General features: G+C 42.3%; 1 protein-coding gene across 1 annotated transcript; it reads left to right on the forward strand.

Moving 5' to 3' along the window:
- Window positions 1-826: 826 nt before the first annotated feature.
- On the forward strand, window positions 827-6,259 carry LOC121795798 (pollen-specific leucine-rich repeat extensin-like protein 3). Its single transcript, XM_042194416.1, has one exon. The coding sequence runs from the start codon at window positions 1,977-1,979 to the stop codon at window positions 5,595-5,597; it is 3,621 nt and encodes a 1,206-aa protein (XP_042050350.1). The 5' UTR covers window positions 827-1,976; the 3' UTR covers window positions 5,598-6,259.
- The last annotated feature ends 13,598 nt before the right edge of the window (window positions 6,260-19,857 follow it).

Consider the following 19,857-nt stretch of genomic DNA (forward strand, 5'->3'; position numbering starts at 1 on the left):
AAGTAGCTAAGAAAAGATGGCCTAACATCTTCCTAAATCAACTTAAACACTATGTAAACTTAGGCAGACTAGGAGCAAGTTCTAGAAACATATACATGCATGCAGAAAAATCACACATGAAAGAAATTAGGCTCAAATCTCACATGGTATAAGCATGATTCAAGGCGAACAAGCAATTCACTAATTATCCACCTTTTCACCAAACCATCATATCAAAACGTCAAGCCTTACTTAAACATGGATGGAATTAAATATCATTGGCAAATCGGTCTAATGTGTCTCTAAGCATGCCTGTTTCTAAGTTCTTCATGTTAAGTTCATGACATGGATTCACCTTCGGTTTTTTTAAAACACAAACTTAACTAAAAAACCAAAATAAAAACCTAAACTCACGGTCCACCACTTCATCCCCCCAACCTTATTTACAACAAAGTGTAAAATAAGTTTTAAGAGTCGGTAGGGACGTGAGTAAACTACTAAAAAGAAAACATACCTTGAAAAATTTCGCGTAAAGGTTGGACGGGGCGAAAATTCGAAAAATTATGCTGGAAACTACAAATTTGGCGGCGGTCGCTGGGGGTTGTCCGGCGGTCGCCGCGGTGAGTCAGATTGCAGAGTGAAGCCGGCGGCCCGTTGCCACCTCCGCAGCGGTCGCCGACGGAGGTCAGAACTTGTGAAAATTTTTCAAAGACAAGAAAATTAAACAAAAACTAAAACGTACTCAAAAACCTAAGCAAAAGTTGTCAAAACATGAAAATAAATTGTCTTAAAACCAAAAACAAATAATGATACAAGTGCTCATTTAAAGTCATGAGCTTGACTTCTTCATTCTTGAGGAAGAGGAGGGAAACAGGCGTTGAGGTCGTCGAATGCACCAATAAGATAGGCAATGTCGTCATTCATGGTTTGGCGCTCTTGTCGAGCCTCGGCGGCCATCCTTTGGAGCTCGGCGATTTGTTGACGTTGATGAACATCTTCTAGCCGTTGATGCTCCCAAAAATCTTGCTCCGCCGTTCGCCATTCGGCTTGTGCTGGCCATCCTTGGCGGTTGTAGGCATTCTCTTGTTGTTGCTCCGCCCATCTATTGTCCAAAGTGTTGGACATGTTTTGCATGTAGGAGAACATATCTCCTAATTGGCGTTAGGCCTCCTACGGCGGCAGTGGGCTACCACTTCCTCTTCTTCTTCATTTTGCGGCGGTGGTGGCACTTCACTCCCTTGAGCATGTGAATGCTCCGCCTCTTCTTCATAATTGTCGATGGCATCAAAAGCGGAGTCATCTTCGGGGTCGAAGACGGGGATACGAGAAGAAATGTTCCTCCTCCTAAACTCCCCACTAAAGGGGTTAGCCTCGATGGCTCTCCGGTGGGCGGAAGTGTTGAGCTTCTAATTAACTTGGTTCTCCCAAATATCGACTTTGGTCAAATGGGGAATATGAACGGGAAAGTTATCCCGATCCGCTTGTAAAAAGAATCCTTGAGTTAGTACTGCAATATCAATGAACAATAGTATGATAAGAATACTAATCAGAGATAATTAAAAATGCATGTGAATCATTTTGTCAAAACTTACAGTGAACAATATGTGATCACAAAAGTTGTTGCGACAAATAAGTAGGACAACTTTATTTCGTAGAATCATATATAAGGTAAACACATATGAAATATTATTTAGTAAATCAAGTTACGCATTGCAATTAGTATTTATGACCTTTTAATTAAAAAATTAGAGATGAGATAATTCCAAGTTGTTGTGTCCATATTTAGCGGTTAGAAAGAAAAGAAAAGGAAAGACGCGAAATACAAGGTTCATCTTCATCTCCTATATTTTGGTGCGAGAAAGAACATTGACCTCCAAAAATGGATGGCATTGCATAAGTTGAATGGAAAGGAATGTTTGAGGAAGTAGCTCTCATATTTATTGTGACAAAACTCTGGTATAAGCTACAATGGGTTAATTCTCCCCAAGGAAGTTATCATGGAAATCAAAACCTTGGGCTGCTGTCTCCTCCTCATCTTTTCTCAACTTGCCATCCCTTCCTTCTCTCAGCTATCATTTCAAACTGGATTAGGTGTTGGTGCCCATAGTCAAACAGGCTCCGAAGAAACCACGAACCCCGATCTGGAATCAACCCCAACACCCGAACCACATACAACAACAATCCCCCAAGGGAAAGACACAGAGAATGAGAATGAGTCAACCCTTACACCCGAACTCAACAATAATGAAGAGCCAGACGTCGAGCCAACCCAACATACCCAAGAGAAAGAGTCACACATAGAGAATGAGAATGAGAAAGAGCCAACCCTTACACCAGAACTTAACAATAATGAAGAACCGGACGTCGAGCCAACCCAGCATACCAAAGAGAAAGAGTCACACATAGAGAATGAGAAAGAACCAACCCTTACACCAGAACCTAACAATAATGAAGAACCAGTCAATCACGGAGAACCAGGCATCGAGACAACCCCGATCCCCAAAGAGAAAGAGTCGACTCCTACTCCCAAAGCAAACAATCATAAAGAATCAGAGATGTGCAGCTACAAATGCGCCTCTGAGCCAACTCCGAAGCTTGCCAATCAGAGGCTAGAAGGAGCCTACAAAGCCCTGCGGGCATTGAAAAAATCCATATACTCTGATCCAAACGGCTTCACAAGCAATTGGGAGGGTCCCGATGTATGCAGCTACAAAGGCGTCTTCTGTGCCAAGGCTATGGATGATGCCAATATCGTAGTGGTGGCCGGTGTTGACCTTAACCGTGGCGATATCGCTGGTCACCTCCCATCAGAGATCGGGTACCTAGTCGACATCAGCCTCCTCCATCTTAATTCCAATAGATTTTGTGGGATCATCCCAAACGAGATCAAGAACCTCAAGCTATTGTACGAGCTGGACGTGAGCAACAACCGCTTTGTGGGGTCTTTCCCGGAGGTGGTGTTGGAGTTACCGCAACTCAAATACCTCGACTTACGATACAATGACTTTGAAGGCGAGCTACCTCCGGGACTCTTCGACAAGCCCCTTGATGCAATTTTCTTAAACAACAACAGATTCCACTCAACTATCCCGGAAAATATTGGTAACTCTCCGGCCTCCGTCATCGTAATGTCAAACAACCATCTCTATGGGTGCATCCCGTCCAGCATCGGAAAGATGGCGGGAAAATTGGAGGAGTTTGTGGTTTCGTACAATGAGTTGTCAGGGTGCCTTCCAGAAGAGATCACAATGTTAAACACGACCAAAGTTTTTGATATCTCCAACAATAAGTTTATGGGCGACCTACCGCAGGGGATGGAAAACATGAAGAGTATAGAGGTACTCAATATTGGAAACAATAAATTTAGGAGCAAGGTTTCAAAAACTGTTTGCACCTTGACGAATCTTAAGAACTTTACCTATTCTTACAACTTCTTTGATGCCCATGATCCTGAGTGTATGATCAACGCGCTTCCCGTTATGGCTATTGACGGTAGGAAGAACTGCTTGCCTCGAGAACCCAATCAGAGACCAGAGAAGGAGTGTCGCATAGCCTTGAGCAAGAAGGTTGACTGCAATGCCGGTTGTCGACCCCCGACTTATGGCCATTCGCCCAAGCTTGACCAACCTAAGAAAGAATCACCCAAAACTCCAACTCCTCACAAACCAACTACTTCGTCTCCTCCTAAATCGACTCCATCAGCTCCGACTCCTAAACCCACACCTACGCCGAAGCCTGAGCCAACACCTAAACCTGAGAAGACGTTTGTCCCGTCCCAGATTCCCAAGGCATCACCTCCTCCTAAAATGGAGACACCAGCCCCCGCCCCCTCACCGGAACCTTCTAAGCCGCCTGTACGACAAAAACGTGTTGCCCCACGCCTCGCTTCTTCGCCACCTCCAGTCCACTCTTCGCCGCCCCAAGTTGAATCCACACCTCCTCCAGTTGAATCACTCCCACCACCAGTGCACTCTCCACCACCTCCTATAAAGTTACTGACACCACCAGTCCACTCCCCACAACCATCTCCCGTAATGTTACCACCACCCCCAGTTCAATCACTCCCACCACCAGTTCACTCTCCACTTCCTCCAGTCCACTCCCCCGAACCACAAGACCACTCTCCACCAACCCCAGTCAAGTCACTACCGCCCCCAATCCACTCTCCACCTCCTCCAATCAAGTCGCCACCACCTCCAGTCCACTCGCCACCGCCACCAGTCAAATCACCACCACCTCCGGAACACTCTCCACCACCCCCAGTCAAGTTACTACCGCCACCAGTCGACTCTCCACCACCTCCAGTTAAGTCACTACCGCCCCCAGTCCAATCTCCACCTCCTCCGGTCAAGTCGCCACCACCTCCAGTCCACTCGCCACCGCCACTCGTCAAATCACCACCACCTCTGGAACACTCTCCACCACCCCCAGTCAAGTCACTACCACCCCCGGTCCATTCTCCACCTCCTCCAGTCAAGTCGCCACCACCCCCGGTCCATTCTCCCCCTCCTTCAGTCAAGTCGCCACCACCCGTAGTCCACTCGCCACCACCATCGCCACCGGTCCATTCTCCACCTCCTCCAGTCAAGTCACCACCATCTCCCGTACACTCACCACCTCCTCCAGTCAAGTCCCCACCACCCCCAGTCCACTCTCCACCTCCTACAGCCAAGTTGCCACCACCCCCAGTCCACTCTCCACCTCCTCCAGTCAAGTCTCCACCACCCCCAGTCCACTCACCGCCACCTCCTCCTGTCAAGTCGCCACCACCGCCACCGATCCATTCTCCACCTCCTCCAGTCAAGTCACCACCACCTCCCGTACACTCACCACCTCCTCCAGTCAAGTCACCACCACCCTCAGTCCATTCTCCACCTCCTCCAGTCAAGTCTCCACCGCCCCCTGTCCACTCACCGCCACCTCCTCCTGTCAAATCGCCACCACCCCCACTCCACTCTCCGCCTCCTCCAGTCAAGTCTCCGCCGCCCCCTGTCCACTCACCGCCACCTCCTCCTGTCAAATCGCCACCACCCCCAGTCCACTCTCCGCCTCCTCCAGTCAAGTCTCCGCCGCCCCCTGTCCACTCACCGCCACCTCCTCCTGTCAAGTCGCCACCACCCCCAGTTCACTCTCCACCTCCTCCAGTCAAGTCACCACCACCCCCTGTCTACTCTCCACCTCCTCCAGTCCGCTCACCGCCACCTCCTCCAGTCAAGTCGCCACCGCCCCCAGTCCACTCCCCACCTCCTCCAGTGAAGTCGCCACCTCCTCCAGTCCACTCACCGCCACCTCCTCCAGTCAAATCGCCACCGCCCCCAGTCCACTCTCCACCTCCTCCAGTCAAGTCCCCACCACCTCCGGTCCACTCTCCGCCTCCTCCAGTGAAGTCGCCACCACCTCCGGTTCACTCTCCACCTCCTCCAGTGAAGTCGCCACCACCCCCGGTTCACTCTCCTCCTCCTCCCGTCCACTCCCCACCACCACCAAAACCTATCGCATCTCCTCCACCTGAACCGGTTCAACCACCACCTACTAACAAATTTCCTCCTTACAAAATTCCAGATATTATTGGTGCCAGCTATAAATCTCCGCCGCCTCCATTAATTCCAGGCTACTAAAATCCAAAGTAGTTATATAGTGGAGTGAATATTCAATTTTATATAACATGTATTTATTGACGAGATTATCTAATTATATAATGCATATCACTAAAATAGAACAACTCACTAGGTTGATTTAATAGTTTTTGTTATTCTTATCAGTCTATCGCGATTTTGTACTCAAGTTAGAGTGTTGTTCTTCTTATTAGTATATACATAGAGTTACGAGTACATACATGTTTACAAAGGAATTTCTTCTTTGGATTTCATTATGTGTTCTACTAGCTTTCTAGGATAGTTCTGTTAGATTATTGTAACACTATTTTCTAGGACAGTTCAGTTAGACTATTGTAACATATTGTACATCATAATGCAATTTTATACTAAAACCGTAGTTAAGCTTATAGTATTCTAGTATGTGCCCGTAGTAACTTTTTTATTTATTGTATTATAGAATTCTCCCTAGATGTATTTTAAATTAAATGATATTAATTATAAGTTTATGATAATCTTATACCAATAGCAAGATAAAAATTTGCAGCTCAAAAAGTAATAAGTCATTCACAACACAAATCTGTCCTCATATTTCAACTTCATCACATAGTCATTCTCCCAAACAACACAATTTTGTTTTATTTTTATTTTCTAATTACTATTATTTACTATTATCTAATTTTATGTTTTTCTTTTGATTTTAACTTTAAACATAAAATTAAAATAAATAACTAAAAATGACATTAATAAAATATCAAAATTTACCGTATTAAAACATCTAAAATTACATTAATTAATTATAATAAATTAATAATTAAATTCCCTAATAATACCATTAATTATACGCCAAAACTTACATAATTTAAAATTTCTAATTTTTTTATTAAAGGCTAATTTACAATAAAAATTAAATATTTTAAAATTTAATTTTTGAATTTACAAAAAAAAAATTATAAAATTTCTCGCGATTTGATCTGGAGCCCCACATTGCGGACCGCGCCCAATGCCAGAAATTAGACCTCTCCTTATACCCTTAGAGCGGTCCGACCCTGAATTTTATGTCGCATAGTGCATGCTCAGAGCCACTCATCCCAAAAATGTAGTGCCTTGTTTTAGGATTGATTGAGATTGTTTTAAAATATAATACTCTCTCCGTTCCTATTAAGTTGAGTCGTGTTTCCTTTTAAAGATGTCCCAGTTTTAGTCATTTTCTTTATTGACTAAAAATAAAATATTTAATTATTCATACTTTACTCTCTCTTATCTTCAACTAATTTGATCTCCCTCTTATTTTATTTTATCTTTATTTAATTCATTTAACACAATTTCTTAATCTCAATACCCAAAAGAAGTGTCTCCATTTAGTTGGGATGGAAAGGTATGTAAATTTAATGAAAAATCTTTTAAAAACATTGAAATAATTAGTCATGATTTTAATAAGCAGATCAGTTAATTATTATGAAAAATAAATAAAACACATAAATTATTTATCGTTAAGAATAATCAATCCATATAAATCTGACTAATGAATTTTGAGTGTTGTTAAAATTGAGTTTGACAGAGTTATCCATGGTCAACGAACATCTTCTTGACTATCCATGCATAAATGGGCAAAACCTTTATCCAAACGACCGACCACCGCCATGGATCAACCACATTTCTAGAGGATTTTTTCTCTATGATTGATCTATCTTACGTAAGTTTCAACTGACGTGCGTGCTAGCCTACTAGGAATGGGCTACCAAAGGAAAAGAGAAAAATTGGAAGAGATGAATCCATCGCTAGGGATTTCAACGATACGGAGGGTCCCGTTCAGTTTACGGAATTAGAATTGGAATTCTATGAAATTGGATAAGATGAATTCTTTCTAATAACTGTTTTTAAATAACTATACAATTCAATTCAAAATTTTCATTTTCGTTCGTCCCATAAAAAGATGGGCATTTCCATTTATGGAAAGTTATCCAAATTTATACACCTATACGTCAAGTGATTTACAACTTATACATCACCATTAAAACACTAATAATAATGGGGTCCCGCTATCCATTAACTTTACTTTAACCATCATTCTTCTCATAATTTTATTTTACTAATTTTATCTTAATTCACATGCCATATCATATGTCCATATTTTTAATCGACAGATGGAGTACAAAGATAATTCTACATGAATATAGTTATATAAATTAAATTCCTAGTTTGTGTGGACAAGCTTGTGATGCTCGTCATATTCCTTATCTTGTTCCCGGAGCCCCTAATTTTCCCAGCCAACCCACAGAGGGGGAAAGTGTTATGAAGAGCAAATGCTGGAAGTCTCTGAGTCTCTAGAGAGATGGCAAACGAGGAAAAGTAAAAGGAAGAGGATGCACTTGTTCAGGCGTCTAGCATCACCTGCATCCTCCAAGAAGGCTATGGAGATTCTGAATATGTTTGCTCCTAATTTACTTCACACATCACTCATATACTAGGATTATAAGATGAATAATTAGTGTTTGATTCACTATGTTTGTAACACTATTACAATACAATTGAATAGGCAGTGATTAAGTCCTTGGCCGCAATATCCACTACCTAACTACTGGCCCAAGTCCTGTACCTTAGCAACGTGTCAGTGTGTGAGTGGTGTATCCTCACCGACTCTCTTTTACTCTCGGTGACTCCTCACTTCACTCATTCAACATACTTTTCCATCTCTCTCTCACTTTGCTGCGTATTGCTCTCTCTCATAATCTAGGGTTTTCTCTCTAGATAAAACGCCTCCTCTTTTTTTTTTTTTAAGGAGTCTTTGTGTGATCTTGAGTGTTCTACCTTTGTCTGTCTTCTCCTGTGTGAGTGTGGAGGTTTGTGGTGGTGATAGGTGGCTTGCGGGAACCTATGATTTCTGGTCATAGGGTTTTGACTGGATGTTTGGTTCTGCGTGTTCTGAAATAGATTGGTGAGATCTTAAGTGTTGTTGTGACAGTTTGAGGCTGTTGTGAAGTGCCTCATGAACGGTGGTGGATCTAGGGTTCATGTGTGATTGTCCTTGATTGACCGCGGTCGATCTCCGTTCTCCCTTGGTGCAAATCGGAGTTGGCTGGATATTTGAGGGTCGGATATTATATATCTGTGTAATTGTATCTGGTGCAACTTGAGCCACTTTGATTCTTTGTTTTCTTCACTTCACTTTGTATCTATTACTGGTTTTAGTCGTATCTTGAAGTTACTAATCATCTACTTCATGTTTCAGGATAAGTTTCGATTATCTTGTAATTTTAGACTTAGTCAGATCTGTACTGTGAGGATTGATCACCTCATATTTGTTCTAATTGTACCCGGATTATATCAAGCCTTCTGCTTATCTATACCTAACAGTGGTATCAGAGCCATGTTAGGATCAATCAAGGTTGTGATATTCACAAAGCCTTTTCTCCTGATACGCGCGGATTTTGCATTGTTTTAAGGCTCATATTTGGTCTATTTTGAGTCTCAAAGTTCCATTACACGTCCATTAATTGCATATTTTTATCTATTTTGGTATTTTGACGTGTTTTGTGAGAAATGTGCATATTCGAGCCTAAAAAGATAGCTAAAAGTCGAAGTTGGAAATCTGGAGCTTTCGAAACGTCCAGCGGTCCGCTGCAACTCAGCCAGGGACCGATGGCAGCCACAGACCGCTGAGCCAGTAGCGGTACGCTGATGCACTTTTTATTAGCACTAAATAAACCTGCAAGTATATAGAGTATATATAGTATAGCTAAAGGTCAGTACCGAATATCGAACACAGGGAAAACGAACACAAATTGGCTATCTTTTACTGAGCTTCTTTCACTATTTGGAAAAACGAAAGATTTTGGAATTTTTGAAAATGAAAACAAGTAAAAGCAAGTAAACAACTAATTGCAAGTAAATCACAGAGATAAAATATGAGAGATAAGGGAATTCAAGGGATGTGCGTTCACATTTATGATTATACAAATTCCTCATACAATACCTTAGCACAGTTCTTACTTCAGTAGAACGAGTCGCCTAGTTTATGCTCATGCGATACAAACGTAGATTACTAACACTAGGGTTGTCAATCCTAGATCTGTAACTCCTAAAAGCTCCTAAGACCCTTGAAAAGTCCTCACTCTCAACTAACAGTGCCGTTTTAAGGGAAGCTAATTGTAGTGTCTACTAAGTGGATCTAACTCGCCAACCTCCTCTCACGATTATGCAGCAAATTATATTAAATCATCACAGAATGAAGGTGAAGCATTATCCAATTACTTATGGAAGAAACGAAGTAAGAACAAAACAGATATTAAATAGCAAAACGGAATTGTATAACCAAAGTAGTTACTAACATATTCCTAGAATCCTATGAGTTTAGTTACACATGGTAGAATAATATAAAAACATATATTGTAGGGAAAACAAAAAGAACATAAGAACTAAAACAATAAAACCCAAAGGTTGAATCCTTGTAGCCTTATATTCTCTTGATTCATTCTTCAACCCCTTCCACTGTGAAGAACTCTCAAATTTATGCTCTGGAATTAATTGGCAAAAAGAAGATCCTTATTGAAGAGGTTTGAGGGGGTATATATAGCTGTAAAATTGTCCATCAATAAATAAGGCAAAAAGTGGTTAAGTTTGGTAAATCTTGAGGAGAAAGCAGGTCAAATCTGTGCGCCGCATTTTCCCAGTGGGCCGCTGCACCTTGGCCAGCGGTCCTTGTGGGTTGATCCGTAGCCTCTGCCTCTTGGATAGCGGTCGCTACACTATGTTGCAGCGGTCGCTTTATATAATCACGTAGCTTCTGGATCTCTTGGAGCGGTCGCTGCGCATACCCCAGCGGTCGCTGGGCGTGTTCCTCGTTTCAGCACAACTTTCTCGGAGCAGACCGCTACTGGCTCAGCGGTCGTTGGCCGCTGTATGGGTTGCAGCGGACCGCTGGGCGTTTTGAAAGCTCCAGATTTCCAACTTCGACTTTTAGCTATCTTTTTAGGTTCAAATATGTACATTTCTCACAAAACACGTCAAAATCCAAGCGTATCAACTCCCTTAAACTTACATTTTTTTTTGTCCTCAAACAAAACAATAAAGATACGGAAAAGACTAGACTTTTTCTTTGCCTCAAAGTACGGAAAATATAGATTAAGCATAAGTTAACGCAATCAAATCAAGCAAGGCTTAATAGTGCACTTTCATTACTAGCTCGTGGAACACCTTGAAATCATGCACTCACATGTGACAAACTTCCAAAGATGGGAAGTGTTTTATCTCTCACTCTCAAAGTGTATATAGGTAATGTGAAGCACTCAAATCATGCATCATGCAAAGTTTACCAAAGGTTTGCTCAAAGTCTAATCCCTCCTCTACTTGATGTGATTAAACATCAAAAGTCCGAAAGGTCTTTATTTTTTATTGTAATGTAGGCTTTTTGGTAGGTGAGGAATATTTGGCTAAAGAGTGACTAAAAAAAATAAGAATATCCCAAGTAGAGTAAAAATGACTCCACTTTTCTAATAACCAAAGACACTTTTAACACCTATTTTTCTCATTCAATTTACTTTCCAATCCTTTCATTTTTCTTTCTTTTCTTCACAACCTTTCTTTCTTTTTCTTTTTCTTTTTCTTTTCTTTTCTTTTCTTTTTCATAAGCATCCTTTGATTTTTTTCTCTATTTTCTTTTCACAGTTTTCTTTCTTTTTCTTTTCTTTCTCTTTTCTTTTTCATAAGCATCCTTTCTAAATCGAACACACATTTTGAATTTTTCTATTTTATAACTTGCACTTTTCTATATTTAAGCACACTACTTTTTACAACTTTCTTCCTTATCTCTTCAATTCCTTTACAAAAGATAATAAGAATTATACTAACCCAATGAATTGTCCCTATTAATAAGGCTTCCAAAGAATAGGCTTAAAGGTTCAAAATTGGCTCCAAAGGGAAAATTTTGAGAGGGCCAGAAATTTGGGTATAAAAGTAGCTAAGAAAAGATGGCCTAACATCCTCCTTCATTAACTTAAACGCTATGTAAACTTAGGCAGACTAGGAGCAAGCTCTAAAAACATATACATGCATGCAGATAAATCACATAAAAAAGAATTTAGGCTTAAATCTCACAAGGTATAAACATGATTTAAGGCGAACAAGCAATTCACTAATTATGCACCTTTTCACCTAACCATCATATCAAAACGTCAAGCCATACTTAATCAAAGATGAAAAGAACTTCTTATCATTGGCAACTCGATCTAATGTGTCCCTAAGCATGCGTGTTTCTAAGTTCTTCATGCTATGTTTATGACATGGATTCACCTTCAAGTTTTTAAAATAAAAACAAAAACTTGAACTAAAATGCTAAAACAAAAACCTAAACTCACGGTCCACCACTTCATCCCCCCAAACTTGTTTAAACAAAGTGCAAAATAAGTTTGTATAGTTGGTAGGGACGTGAGTAAACTACTAAAAAGAAAACATACCTTGAAATTTTTGAGTGGAGGCTGGACAGGCCAAAAATTCAAAAAATTCAAAAAATTACGGCTGGAAAACTGTAAATGGGAAGCGTTCGCTGGGTGCACACCAGCTGTAACACCCCGACTTTTTCTACCCTTTTTATTTGTTCTCGTATTGACATCGTTTGTGCATCTGAAAATTTTTCGCCTTTATTTATTTGTCGAGAGAAGTCTTTCACTTTTTAGGCCAAACAATTATTCTTTTACTGTCAATTAGGAACCCGCTTGTTATGAGCCAAAACTATATTAATTCTTTCTTCTTTGAGCCCAAAATTAGTCTTCTTAATTTTAATCTAAGGATATCTATCACTCTTCAATATCAAATCCACGATAGTTATCTCAAATCTCTCCACCACCCTGAAAAAGATGGATAAATTCTCAATTCCATATCCAAACGTGTAGCCCATATATATCTCAACTACTCCACATATTTCACGTTTCACACATCCAAATTTTGATAGAAGAAACCGAGAGGGAGTAGAGAGAGACTATGATTTCTTCCACCCAATTCTATCCTGCAATTGCAAGGTATTTTTCCTCTCCAATATGAAATCTCCACGTTTTGAGTTCTATGGCATATCATTCATTATTTCACAGTAGTTCACACAAGCTTCAATCGTTAGCCTCTTGAACCCAATTGTTGTTTCAATTACTCTTTACGAAAATCAAATAAGACCGTAATTAGAATTAGGAAGCTTAGCTGTCAAAGCCGAAGGTGGAGGCTGTGCTGCCTGAATTGAGCGCGCCGACTGGAATCCACGGCGACGACGGAGGCAGAGGCGGCGGCCACGGAGGGGCAATGCTGCAGTGAGGTAGAAGAAGGACAGAATTTGAGAAAGAGAGTTTGGTGTCTCCTAATTTGGAATTTATGAGAAGAGAGAGGGGGAAGCCAGAGTTGAGAAGGTCGGAGCTCGGTGACAACAAAGCTGTGATAGAAACGGCGAGGAGAGAATTGCGTGAGGGAGAGATGGAAACTGTGGCTTATTCTTTTTATCAATCGGAGATTGAAAGGAGAATTAAGTGGATGCAGAGAGATATACGTATGGCGGATGGGAGTGTACTATGTTACTAATCCTTTTTCCCTTTTACTTTTCTTTTGGGATAGTTGAGATAGAGATACAGTGGTGGCTGATGGAGTATATGGTACTGGTTAGAGGTCCCCAAACCTAACCGAACCGGCCCAGAACCGTCACCGGCGGTTCGGAACCGGAACCGGAACCGTCGGCGGTGGTTCGAACCATGACCGAAATCGCCGGTTCCACCGGGCCGGTTCAGGTTCCATTTTTGAACGAACCGTAACCGGCGGTTCAAAACTGCTGGTTCCGAACCGGCGGTTCGACGGTTTTCGACAACTTTTTAGGCCTAAAACCGACCTACCCCTAGCCTTTTCAGAAACCGGTCAGAAACCGCCGGTTTTTATCAGAAAACCATTGACGAAACCGGCGGTTTCCATCGAAAAATCGGCGGTTTACACAGAAAACCGGCGGTTCCGCCAGATTTTCAAAAATTTGAAATTTGATTTTTTTTTTGTTTTTTATTTAATCACAATTTTCCCCTATAAATACCCCCCTCCTCTTCATTTCTACTCACCACATTCTTGTGTTAATAAGAATTTCTCTTCTCAATATCAATTTCTCTATTCTCCATCCTCATTCTCTCAAGTTGTTTACGTTATTTGCGCTCATAATTTACTCACGTTGTTCACGTTATCATATTCACACAATCACACTACTCTCTATTCTCCACTTTCATTGAGGATACATGGACTTTGATTCCAAAATGCAATTGAGCATTGAGGATACGTAGACATCTCAACTTAAATTTTATATTTAAGTTGAGCTCAAGTCCTTTTCCTTTATTTTTTTTCTCCCATTTGTTTCGAAAATGTAATTTGTAAATTGTAATCAAGACTTTAAGTCTTTTGTAATTTATAGTTTTTAAGTTGTAATTTGTAAATTTTAAGTTGTAATTTGTAATTTTAAAGTTGTAATTTGTATCAATAAAATTGCATTTGTACATCGCATTATTCTAATTTTATTTATGCAAGTATATTTACATTTTTTACCTGAATTAAAATGTTAATAAAAAAAATTCCATGAACCGGCGAACCGGCCCGGAACCGGATCGGAACCGGCGGTTCCGGCGGTTACGATGAACCGCCGGTTCACGGTTCAAAACCTGAACCGCCGAACCTTGGACGGGCCGGTTCAGGTTCAAGCTTTTCTTGAACCGGAACCAGTGGTTCAGAACCGTGAACCTCCGGTTCCCGAACCGTGGTGACGTCTAGTACTGGTCAACTTAATAATTTATTGGATAGTTCCCAGAGTGAACGATGTTTCAGATATTACGCTTTTGGAAGTTGTAATGTTGGTATTTGAAGTTGATGCTGGCAAAACTGCTGGAGTTAACAATCTGGTTGATAACTCTTTTTATTAGTTCATTTGTTGTCCTTTTAAGCCAGTGTATTAATTATTTTTGCGAAGCTGAGGTCGGGCCGAGTTTTAAAATATGAGAAACCAGAAACCTTTCTAAGAGGAGATGAGGAATAATACGAGCACACACGTAGGATCCATGCATTCTAATTAGATGTTTTCTTGAGTTTGATGAGTAAGGCGAAGTGAGAGTTTTCAAGTTAAGAATATTAAGAGAACGAGGTGGGCTTTCTTTTTAAATAAGGGCAATGCCCTAAGTATATTTTTATGCGAAAATAATATGAATATTTGCCTTGCCGTGTTTTGTTTTATCTATGGAACCTATCTGATGTGGCTTTTGCCATCAATGGATAATCGAATTCGGGTCTGTATAGGGAGTGAGTCTCTATTCAGGCTAGTGTACACCTATGGAGATCGTGAGCTATCTCTTCGAGTTGGCCGGTCTAGTGACTTGGAATGTGGCCACGTTCCTTGTCATCAATGGATCAGATATGGTAGACAGCTATGGGAAAATGGTTGATCAATCGAATTTTACGATGGAAATTATTTTAGCGTCTCGGGAATTTCTAAATTAAAACCCCAAGGTCACTCAATGGTGGCGTGATAAATACTTTTTATAAAATATTTTCGGCATGAGTCCACTGCGTGCATCAAGTACTCAACCCTGCATTTCTTTTAAAAATGTGCAGGTTGAGTGTGACGGGTGCGGTGGGAGTTGAGCAAGACCGTTTGATAAGGCTCATTTCATGCATCGGTTTAAGGGTAAAATGTACTCTACTTGATAGGTTTATCGTGCAAAGCAAGTGTTAAATGTGCAAGAATGTCGCTTGACAATAGGTGAAAAAGGCCAGATTTCGGGGGAAGTTGATCAAGGGGAGTAATCAAGCAGTTAAGGAGGGGACCACTGGATGTCAGAAGAAGGACATGCGAGGCTATGAGCTGGATGGTGCGCAACATTCTGTTATCAAGGACAACGTTCTAGAAGGGGACACGTGCTGAAATATGAGACGCAAGGACGGAGCTAAGTCACGATTCTGTTGCTGAAAAGGGTCGTCATTCTAGAAGAAGAGCACGTAGCAATCAATGAGTCGCTCACTCTCAGCATGTGCGAATATTCCCTGCCAAGATCGTTATCCAGCTAGAGGATGTGCCACCACATGAAAATGATCCGATCATTTACTTTCCGTCTTAGTTTAGCTTAGTTCTTTAGCTTAGTTCAGTTCTCTAGAATAACTTAGCTTAGCTTAGATAAAGTAATGCTTAGTTAGAAATGGCGATCGAAGGAGCACTGCAGAATACTTGATATCTGTCTGTGTTTTCTTAAATTTCCCGCCGAGGATCTCCTCGGTTTTACTTGCTTTCGTATTTTCCGAAGTGTTAGCTTAGTTTAGATTTCACGCTGTACTGTTCTGAGTTCAGTTTTAATCGAAGTTGTTTCGTTTTCATCATGGTGTTTACTGCTTACGTAGTTAAATTTTCATTCCTGTCTGAAATTCACAGTAGTTAAATTTCCCTTGAGCAAGTAGTTAGTTACTTTTCTGTCTAAGTTAAAATCAGTAGTTACAAACTCCCAAAGTTAAAGCGTGACAGCAGCCAACCCCCTGTTCACTACTCACACACTTGATACACTAGTTTCTCTGTGGGATCGACCCCGAACTTGCCGCTTTACTGTTAAAGTAGTGCAAAATTGGGAGTTATAAATTACTTTGGTAGGAATCGAGTGAGAGCGAGATTGCATTGAATCAAGTGGCAACGACATTTGCTAACTGATCTAACCGGTTCGGTTATCTTCCATATAACTAAATCCATTCACGCAACCTCTCATTCGGGGAATGATGGTGTTATTTTATGTTTGTGCTTAGTGCGTAGGTGTACATAATCTTATTTCTTTCTTTTCTCATTTATTTTTTTTCTTACTGTTGATGAGAAGGTACCAACGCGATGGACACTGGAATCACCCCTTTTTATACAGAGAGACTTACGCGCATTGGAGAGTCCAGGAAGCCGACGTCGTTACCACTCGTTATAGAGCCACACAAGCAGCATCAGCCGCTAAACAACTGACTAGCGAAGAAGAAGAAGAGAAGAACACACAGCCCAAACCACCACCACCTGAACAAGCAGAGATGGCCCTCGTCGACAACGACTCTGGAATCGGCTCTCTGCACGCTCATGATGAGAAGGAGCCCACACATGCCATTGCTGCTACTCCTAGGATGCGGACCATTGCGATCAAGTCAGGAGTACTGGCCGTTTTATCCCATTTCTACGGCCTTTGAAAAGAATGCCCGTACGCCTTCCTGGAGGAATTTTTCCGATACTGTGATATCCAACCTGTACTGGTTGGATCTACGTCTGAAGATTACAGGCTGAAGGCCATCCCCTTCATTTTGAAGGGTGAAGCTAGAGTATGGTTGTCGAGACTGCAAGAAAGGTCCATCAAAACATGGGCCGAGTTCCGAATGATCTTCCTAGATCGTTTCTTCCCCGCGTAAAAAACGAGTGCCCTGAAAAGGGAGATTACAGAAGCCAGACAGGAGTACGATGAGCCCCTCGGCCAGTATTGGGATAGATTCCAAGGGCTGCTTCAAGCACGCCCCAACCACAAGCTGGGGGAGCGGGAGATCTATTCAATCTTCTATGGTGGACTGACAGTCGACAGCAAGAACGACCTAAACCTCACAGCTCAAGGGGATTTCTTGAAAACCCCATTTAGCCAAGCCAAAAATATATTGGAGAGGCTGATCGAGGCTAAGCGGTCGTATGAGACATCTCGAGGACAGTATAGAAGAGGGGCAGTGCACGTAGCAGAGGCGCGCAATGATGAAAAATTAGAGGCTCGATTTGAGCAAATGGAGAAGAAGCTGCTTGAGGCAGTGGAGAAAGCCAGACATCCTCCACCACCTACACCGAAAGAGACGCAGTATGCGCCGCCACCGCCTCCGCCTGAAGAGCATCATTGTTACTATTACGAGTTTCCCCCTGAGGCAGAGCCGCAAGCCCGTGTGAATGCTGTCGGCCACTGGAATGCGAATGGCAACTGGATCCAGGGTAAACAGAGAGACGCTCCATGGAGAGACAACCCTAACTTCATATGGAGTGATCCAAATCAAAGCCAACCACTGCAACCAGCGCAACAGTACTTACAATTCACCGAAGGGCAGCCCGACTGGCCTGCTCGGATCCAGGATAGAACAAACACTGGAGGGAACAGAATGCAGGGAAGTCAGGCAGGTTGGTCAAATGGACCTCAAGGAAAATGGTCCAGTGGAGGACAGTCCAACTGGTCCAGCCAACAACAGGAGGGAAATTGAGGATACCAACACCAAGGCCCTCAGCCAAGCAGCCAGGGAAGACAGCCAAATAATCAACTGGTGAATCATGTCCCACCGTACCAAAGAGGAAACCAATACTTCCAAGGGAACCAACAGAATCAGTTCCCTCAGAACCAGCCAGAGCAGTATGGACCTTCCAGCTACCATCAACAAAGCTATGGAGGAGGTCGTTTTAATCAGAGATATAGCAAACAACAAAATGAAGGTCTAGGAGATACAATGATCCCCATTCAGCCCCATGTGCAATGCGAGAAATACAAGAGGCCCAGAAGGAACAGAGAGCTGCACTAGATATGCTTACAAATCAGCTATCTCAGGTCGCCATGTCACTGGGCGAGCTGAGAGGAAATGAAGGAAGGATTCCGGCTACAGTGCAGCCGCTACCTGAGCGAGAGAATGTCAATGTAGTATCTCTAAAATCAGAAGAAGTTTATCAAAGCCCATCTGCGAGTTCTCCAGCACCCACAGACGGACCCAATCATGAAGAAGGTCTTGAGTCCAGTACCCTCGAACAAGTCACTGAGAAAGGAAGGAAGGTCGAAGCAGAAGATGTAGTCGTGGTGATCCAACCTAGTGATGGGTTGTTCACACTCTCAATTTCCATCAGAGAGGTCCAAATGGAGCACACAATGTGCGACCTAGGGGCTTCCATCAATATTTTGCCATATTCTATATACGAGAAGCTGAAAGATGCAAAGCTTATCAAAACCGATATGGTGATACAGCTAGCAGACGGGTCTTGCATTTACCCCGAGGGAGTTCTGGAAGATGAAATCGTCAAGGTGAACAAATTCATGTACCCTGCCGACTTCTTCGTCACAAAGACGACAGAGCCAGGAGCAGAAGAGTCTGCTGGCGTCCTTTTGGGAAGGCCATTCCTATCCACAGCCAGCACAGTCATCGACGTCCGCCATGGGACGATGAAGTTGGGTTTTAATGGAGAACAACTTATATTCGAAATTGATAAATCTGTGAGGAAGCCACAGGACGGCGAGAGCATTCAATCAGTAGACACTATCAGTCCTCGGGAACAAAAGTATTTAGAAAAGGAACCCTTCAAAAAACCACCCTCTGGTTCCACTGAAGATGAACAACTTAAGAGAGAAGCAGCTAAATGGTTTGATGCAACGATGACTGGGGAAATGGATGATCAAGCCATCGAAAGGGCAATTATGGATTTGTGTAAGCCAGCTGAGTCAAAAGAGATCACTCAACCGGAAAGGGTCGAAAAACCACCTGACCAAGCCGCCACACTGAGATGAATGCTGAAGAAAAATCCCTCGCCTACAAGGCAACTATTGTCTCTACCTACATCGCCAGTTACCCTCGAAAGCCTATCCAACCAGATGTACTAAGAACCAGTCAAACCAAATCTGCAAAGATAAGAAGGCCAAATGATGAAATACTGAGGCTGGGACAGGGGGTGGTCAAGTGGAAAACAACAGAGATTGACCCAGGTCCGTGCATGCATTCCGCCATGTTAGAAGAAGGAGTGGCATCCCACCTTGATTGACTACGCAGACTCGACCCCGCTTTAAGAAAGGAAGAGCTCATAGCGGGGTAGGAAGAGCTACTCTTCCAGTGTCAACTCAAACTGATATCTAGGAGGCGGCGTTCGAGATGGGCAGACCCTCATACCATCATGGCAGTGCACACACAAGAGGAAAACATACACCAAGGGGGGCCCCCCAATTCGTTCTCCTTCGTGGTAAAGAGTCATCAGGTTGAGCCCTACAGAGACAAGATCGAAGCGGGCACAGTGGAAGAAATTCCACTGATCCTGCTTAATCATATCAAGTGAACAAGTAAAAGGAGTGATCGGGAACTCGTAGGTAGTCTGCTTGATCAAGTGGATGGCCTCGAACGAGAGGTTGCGTGAATGGATCAAGTTATATAGAAGATAACCGAACCGATTGGATCAGTTAGCAAATGTCGTTGCCACTTGATCAATGCAATCTCGCTCTCACTCGATTCCTACCAAAGTAATTTATAACTCCCAATTTTACACTACTTTAACAGTAAAGCGGCA

This window comes from Salvia splendens, chromosome 1, assembly GCF_004379255.2.
Source record: "Salvia splendens isolate huo1 chromosome 1, SspV2, whole genome shotgun sequence".
NCBI lineage: Eukaryota > Viridiplantae > Streptophyta > Magnoliopsida > Lamiales > Lamiaceae > Salvia > Salvia splendens.

Coding starts and splice junctions, on each gene's coding strand:
- LOC121795798 (XM_042194416.1), top strand. CDS start 1,977: ATGGAAATCAAAACCTTGGGCTGCTGTCTCCTCCTCATCTTTTCTCAA.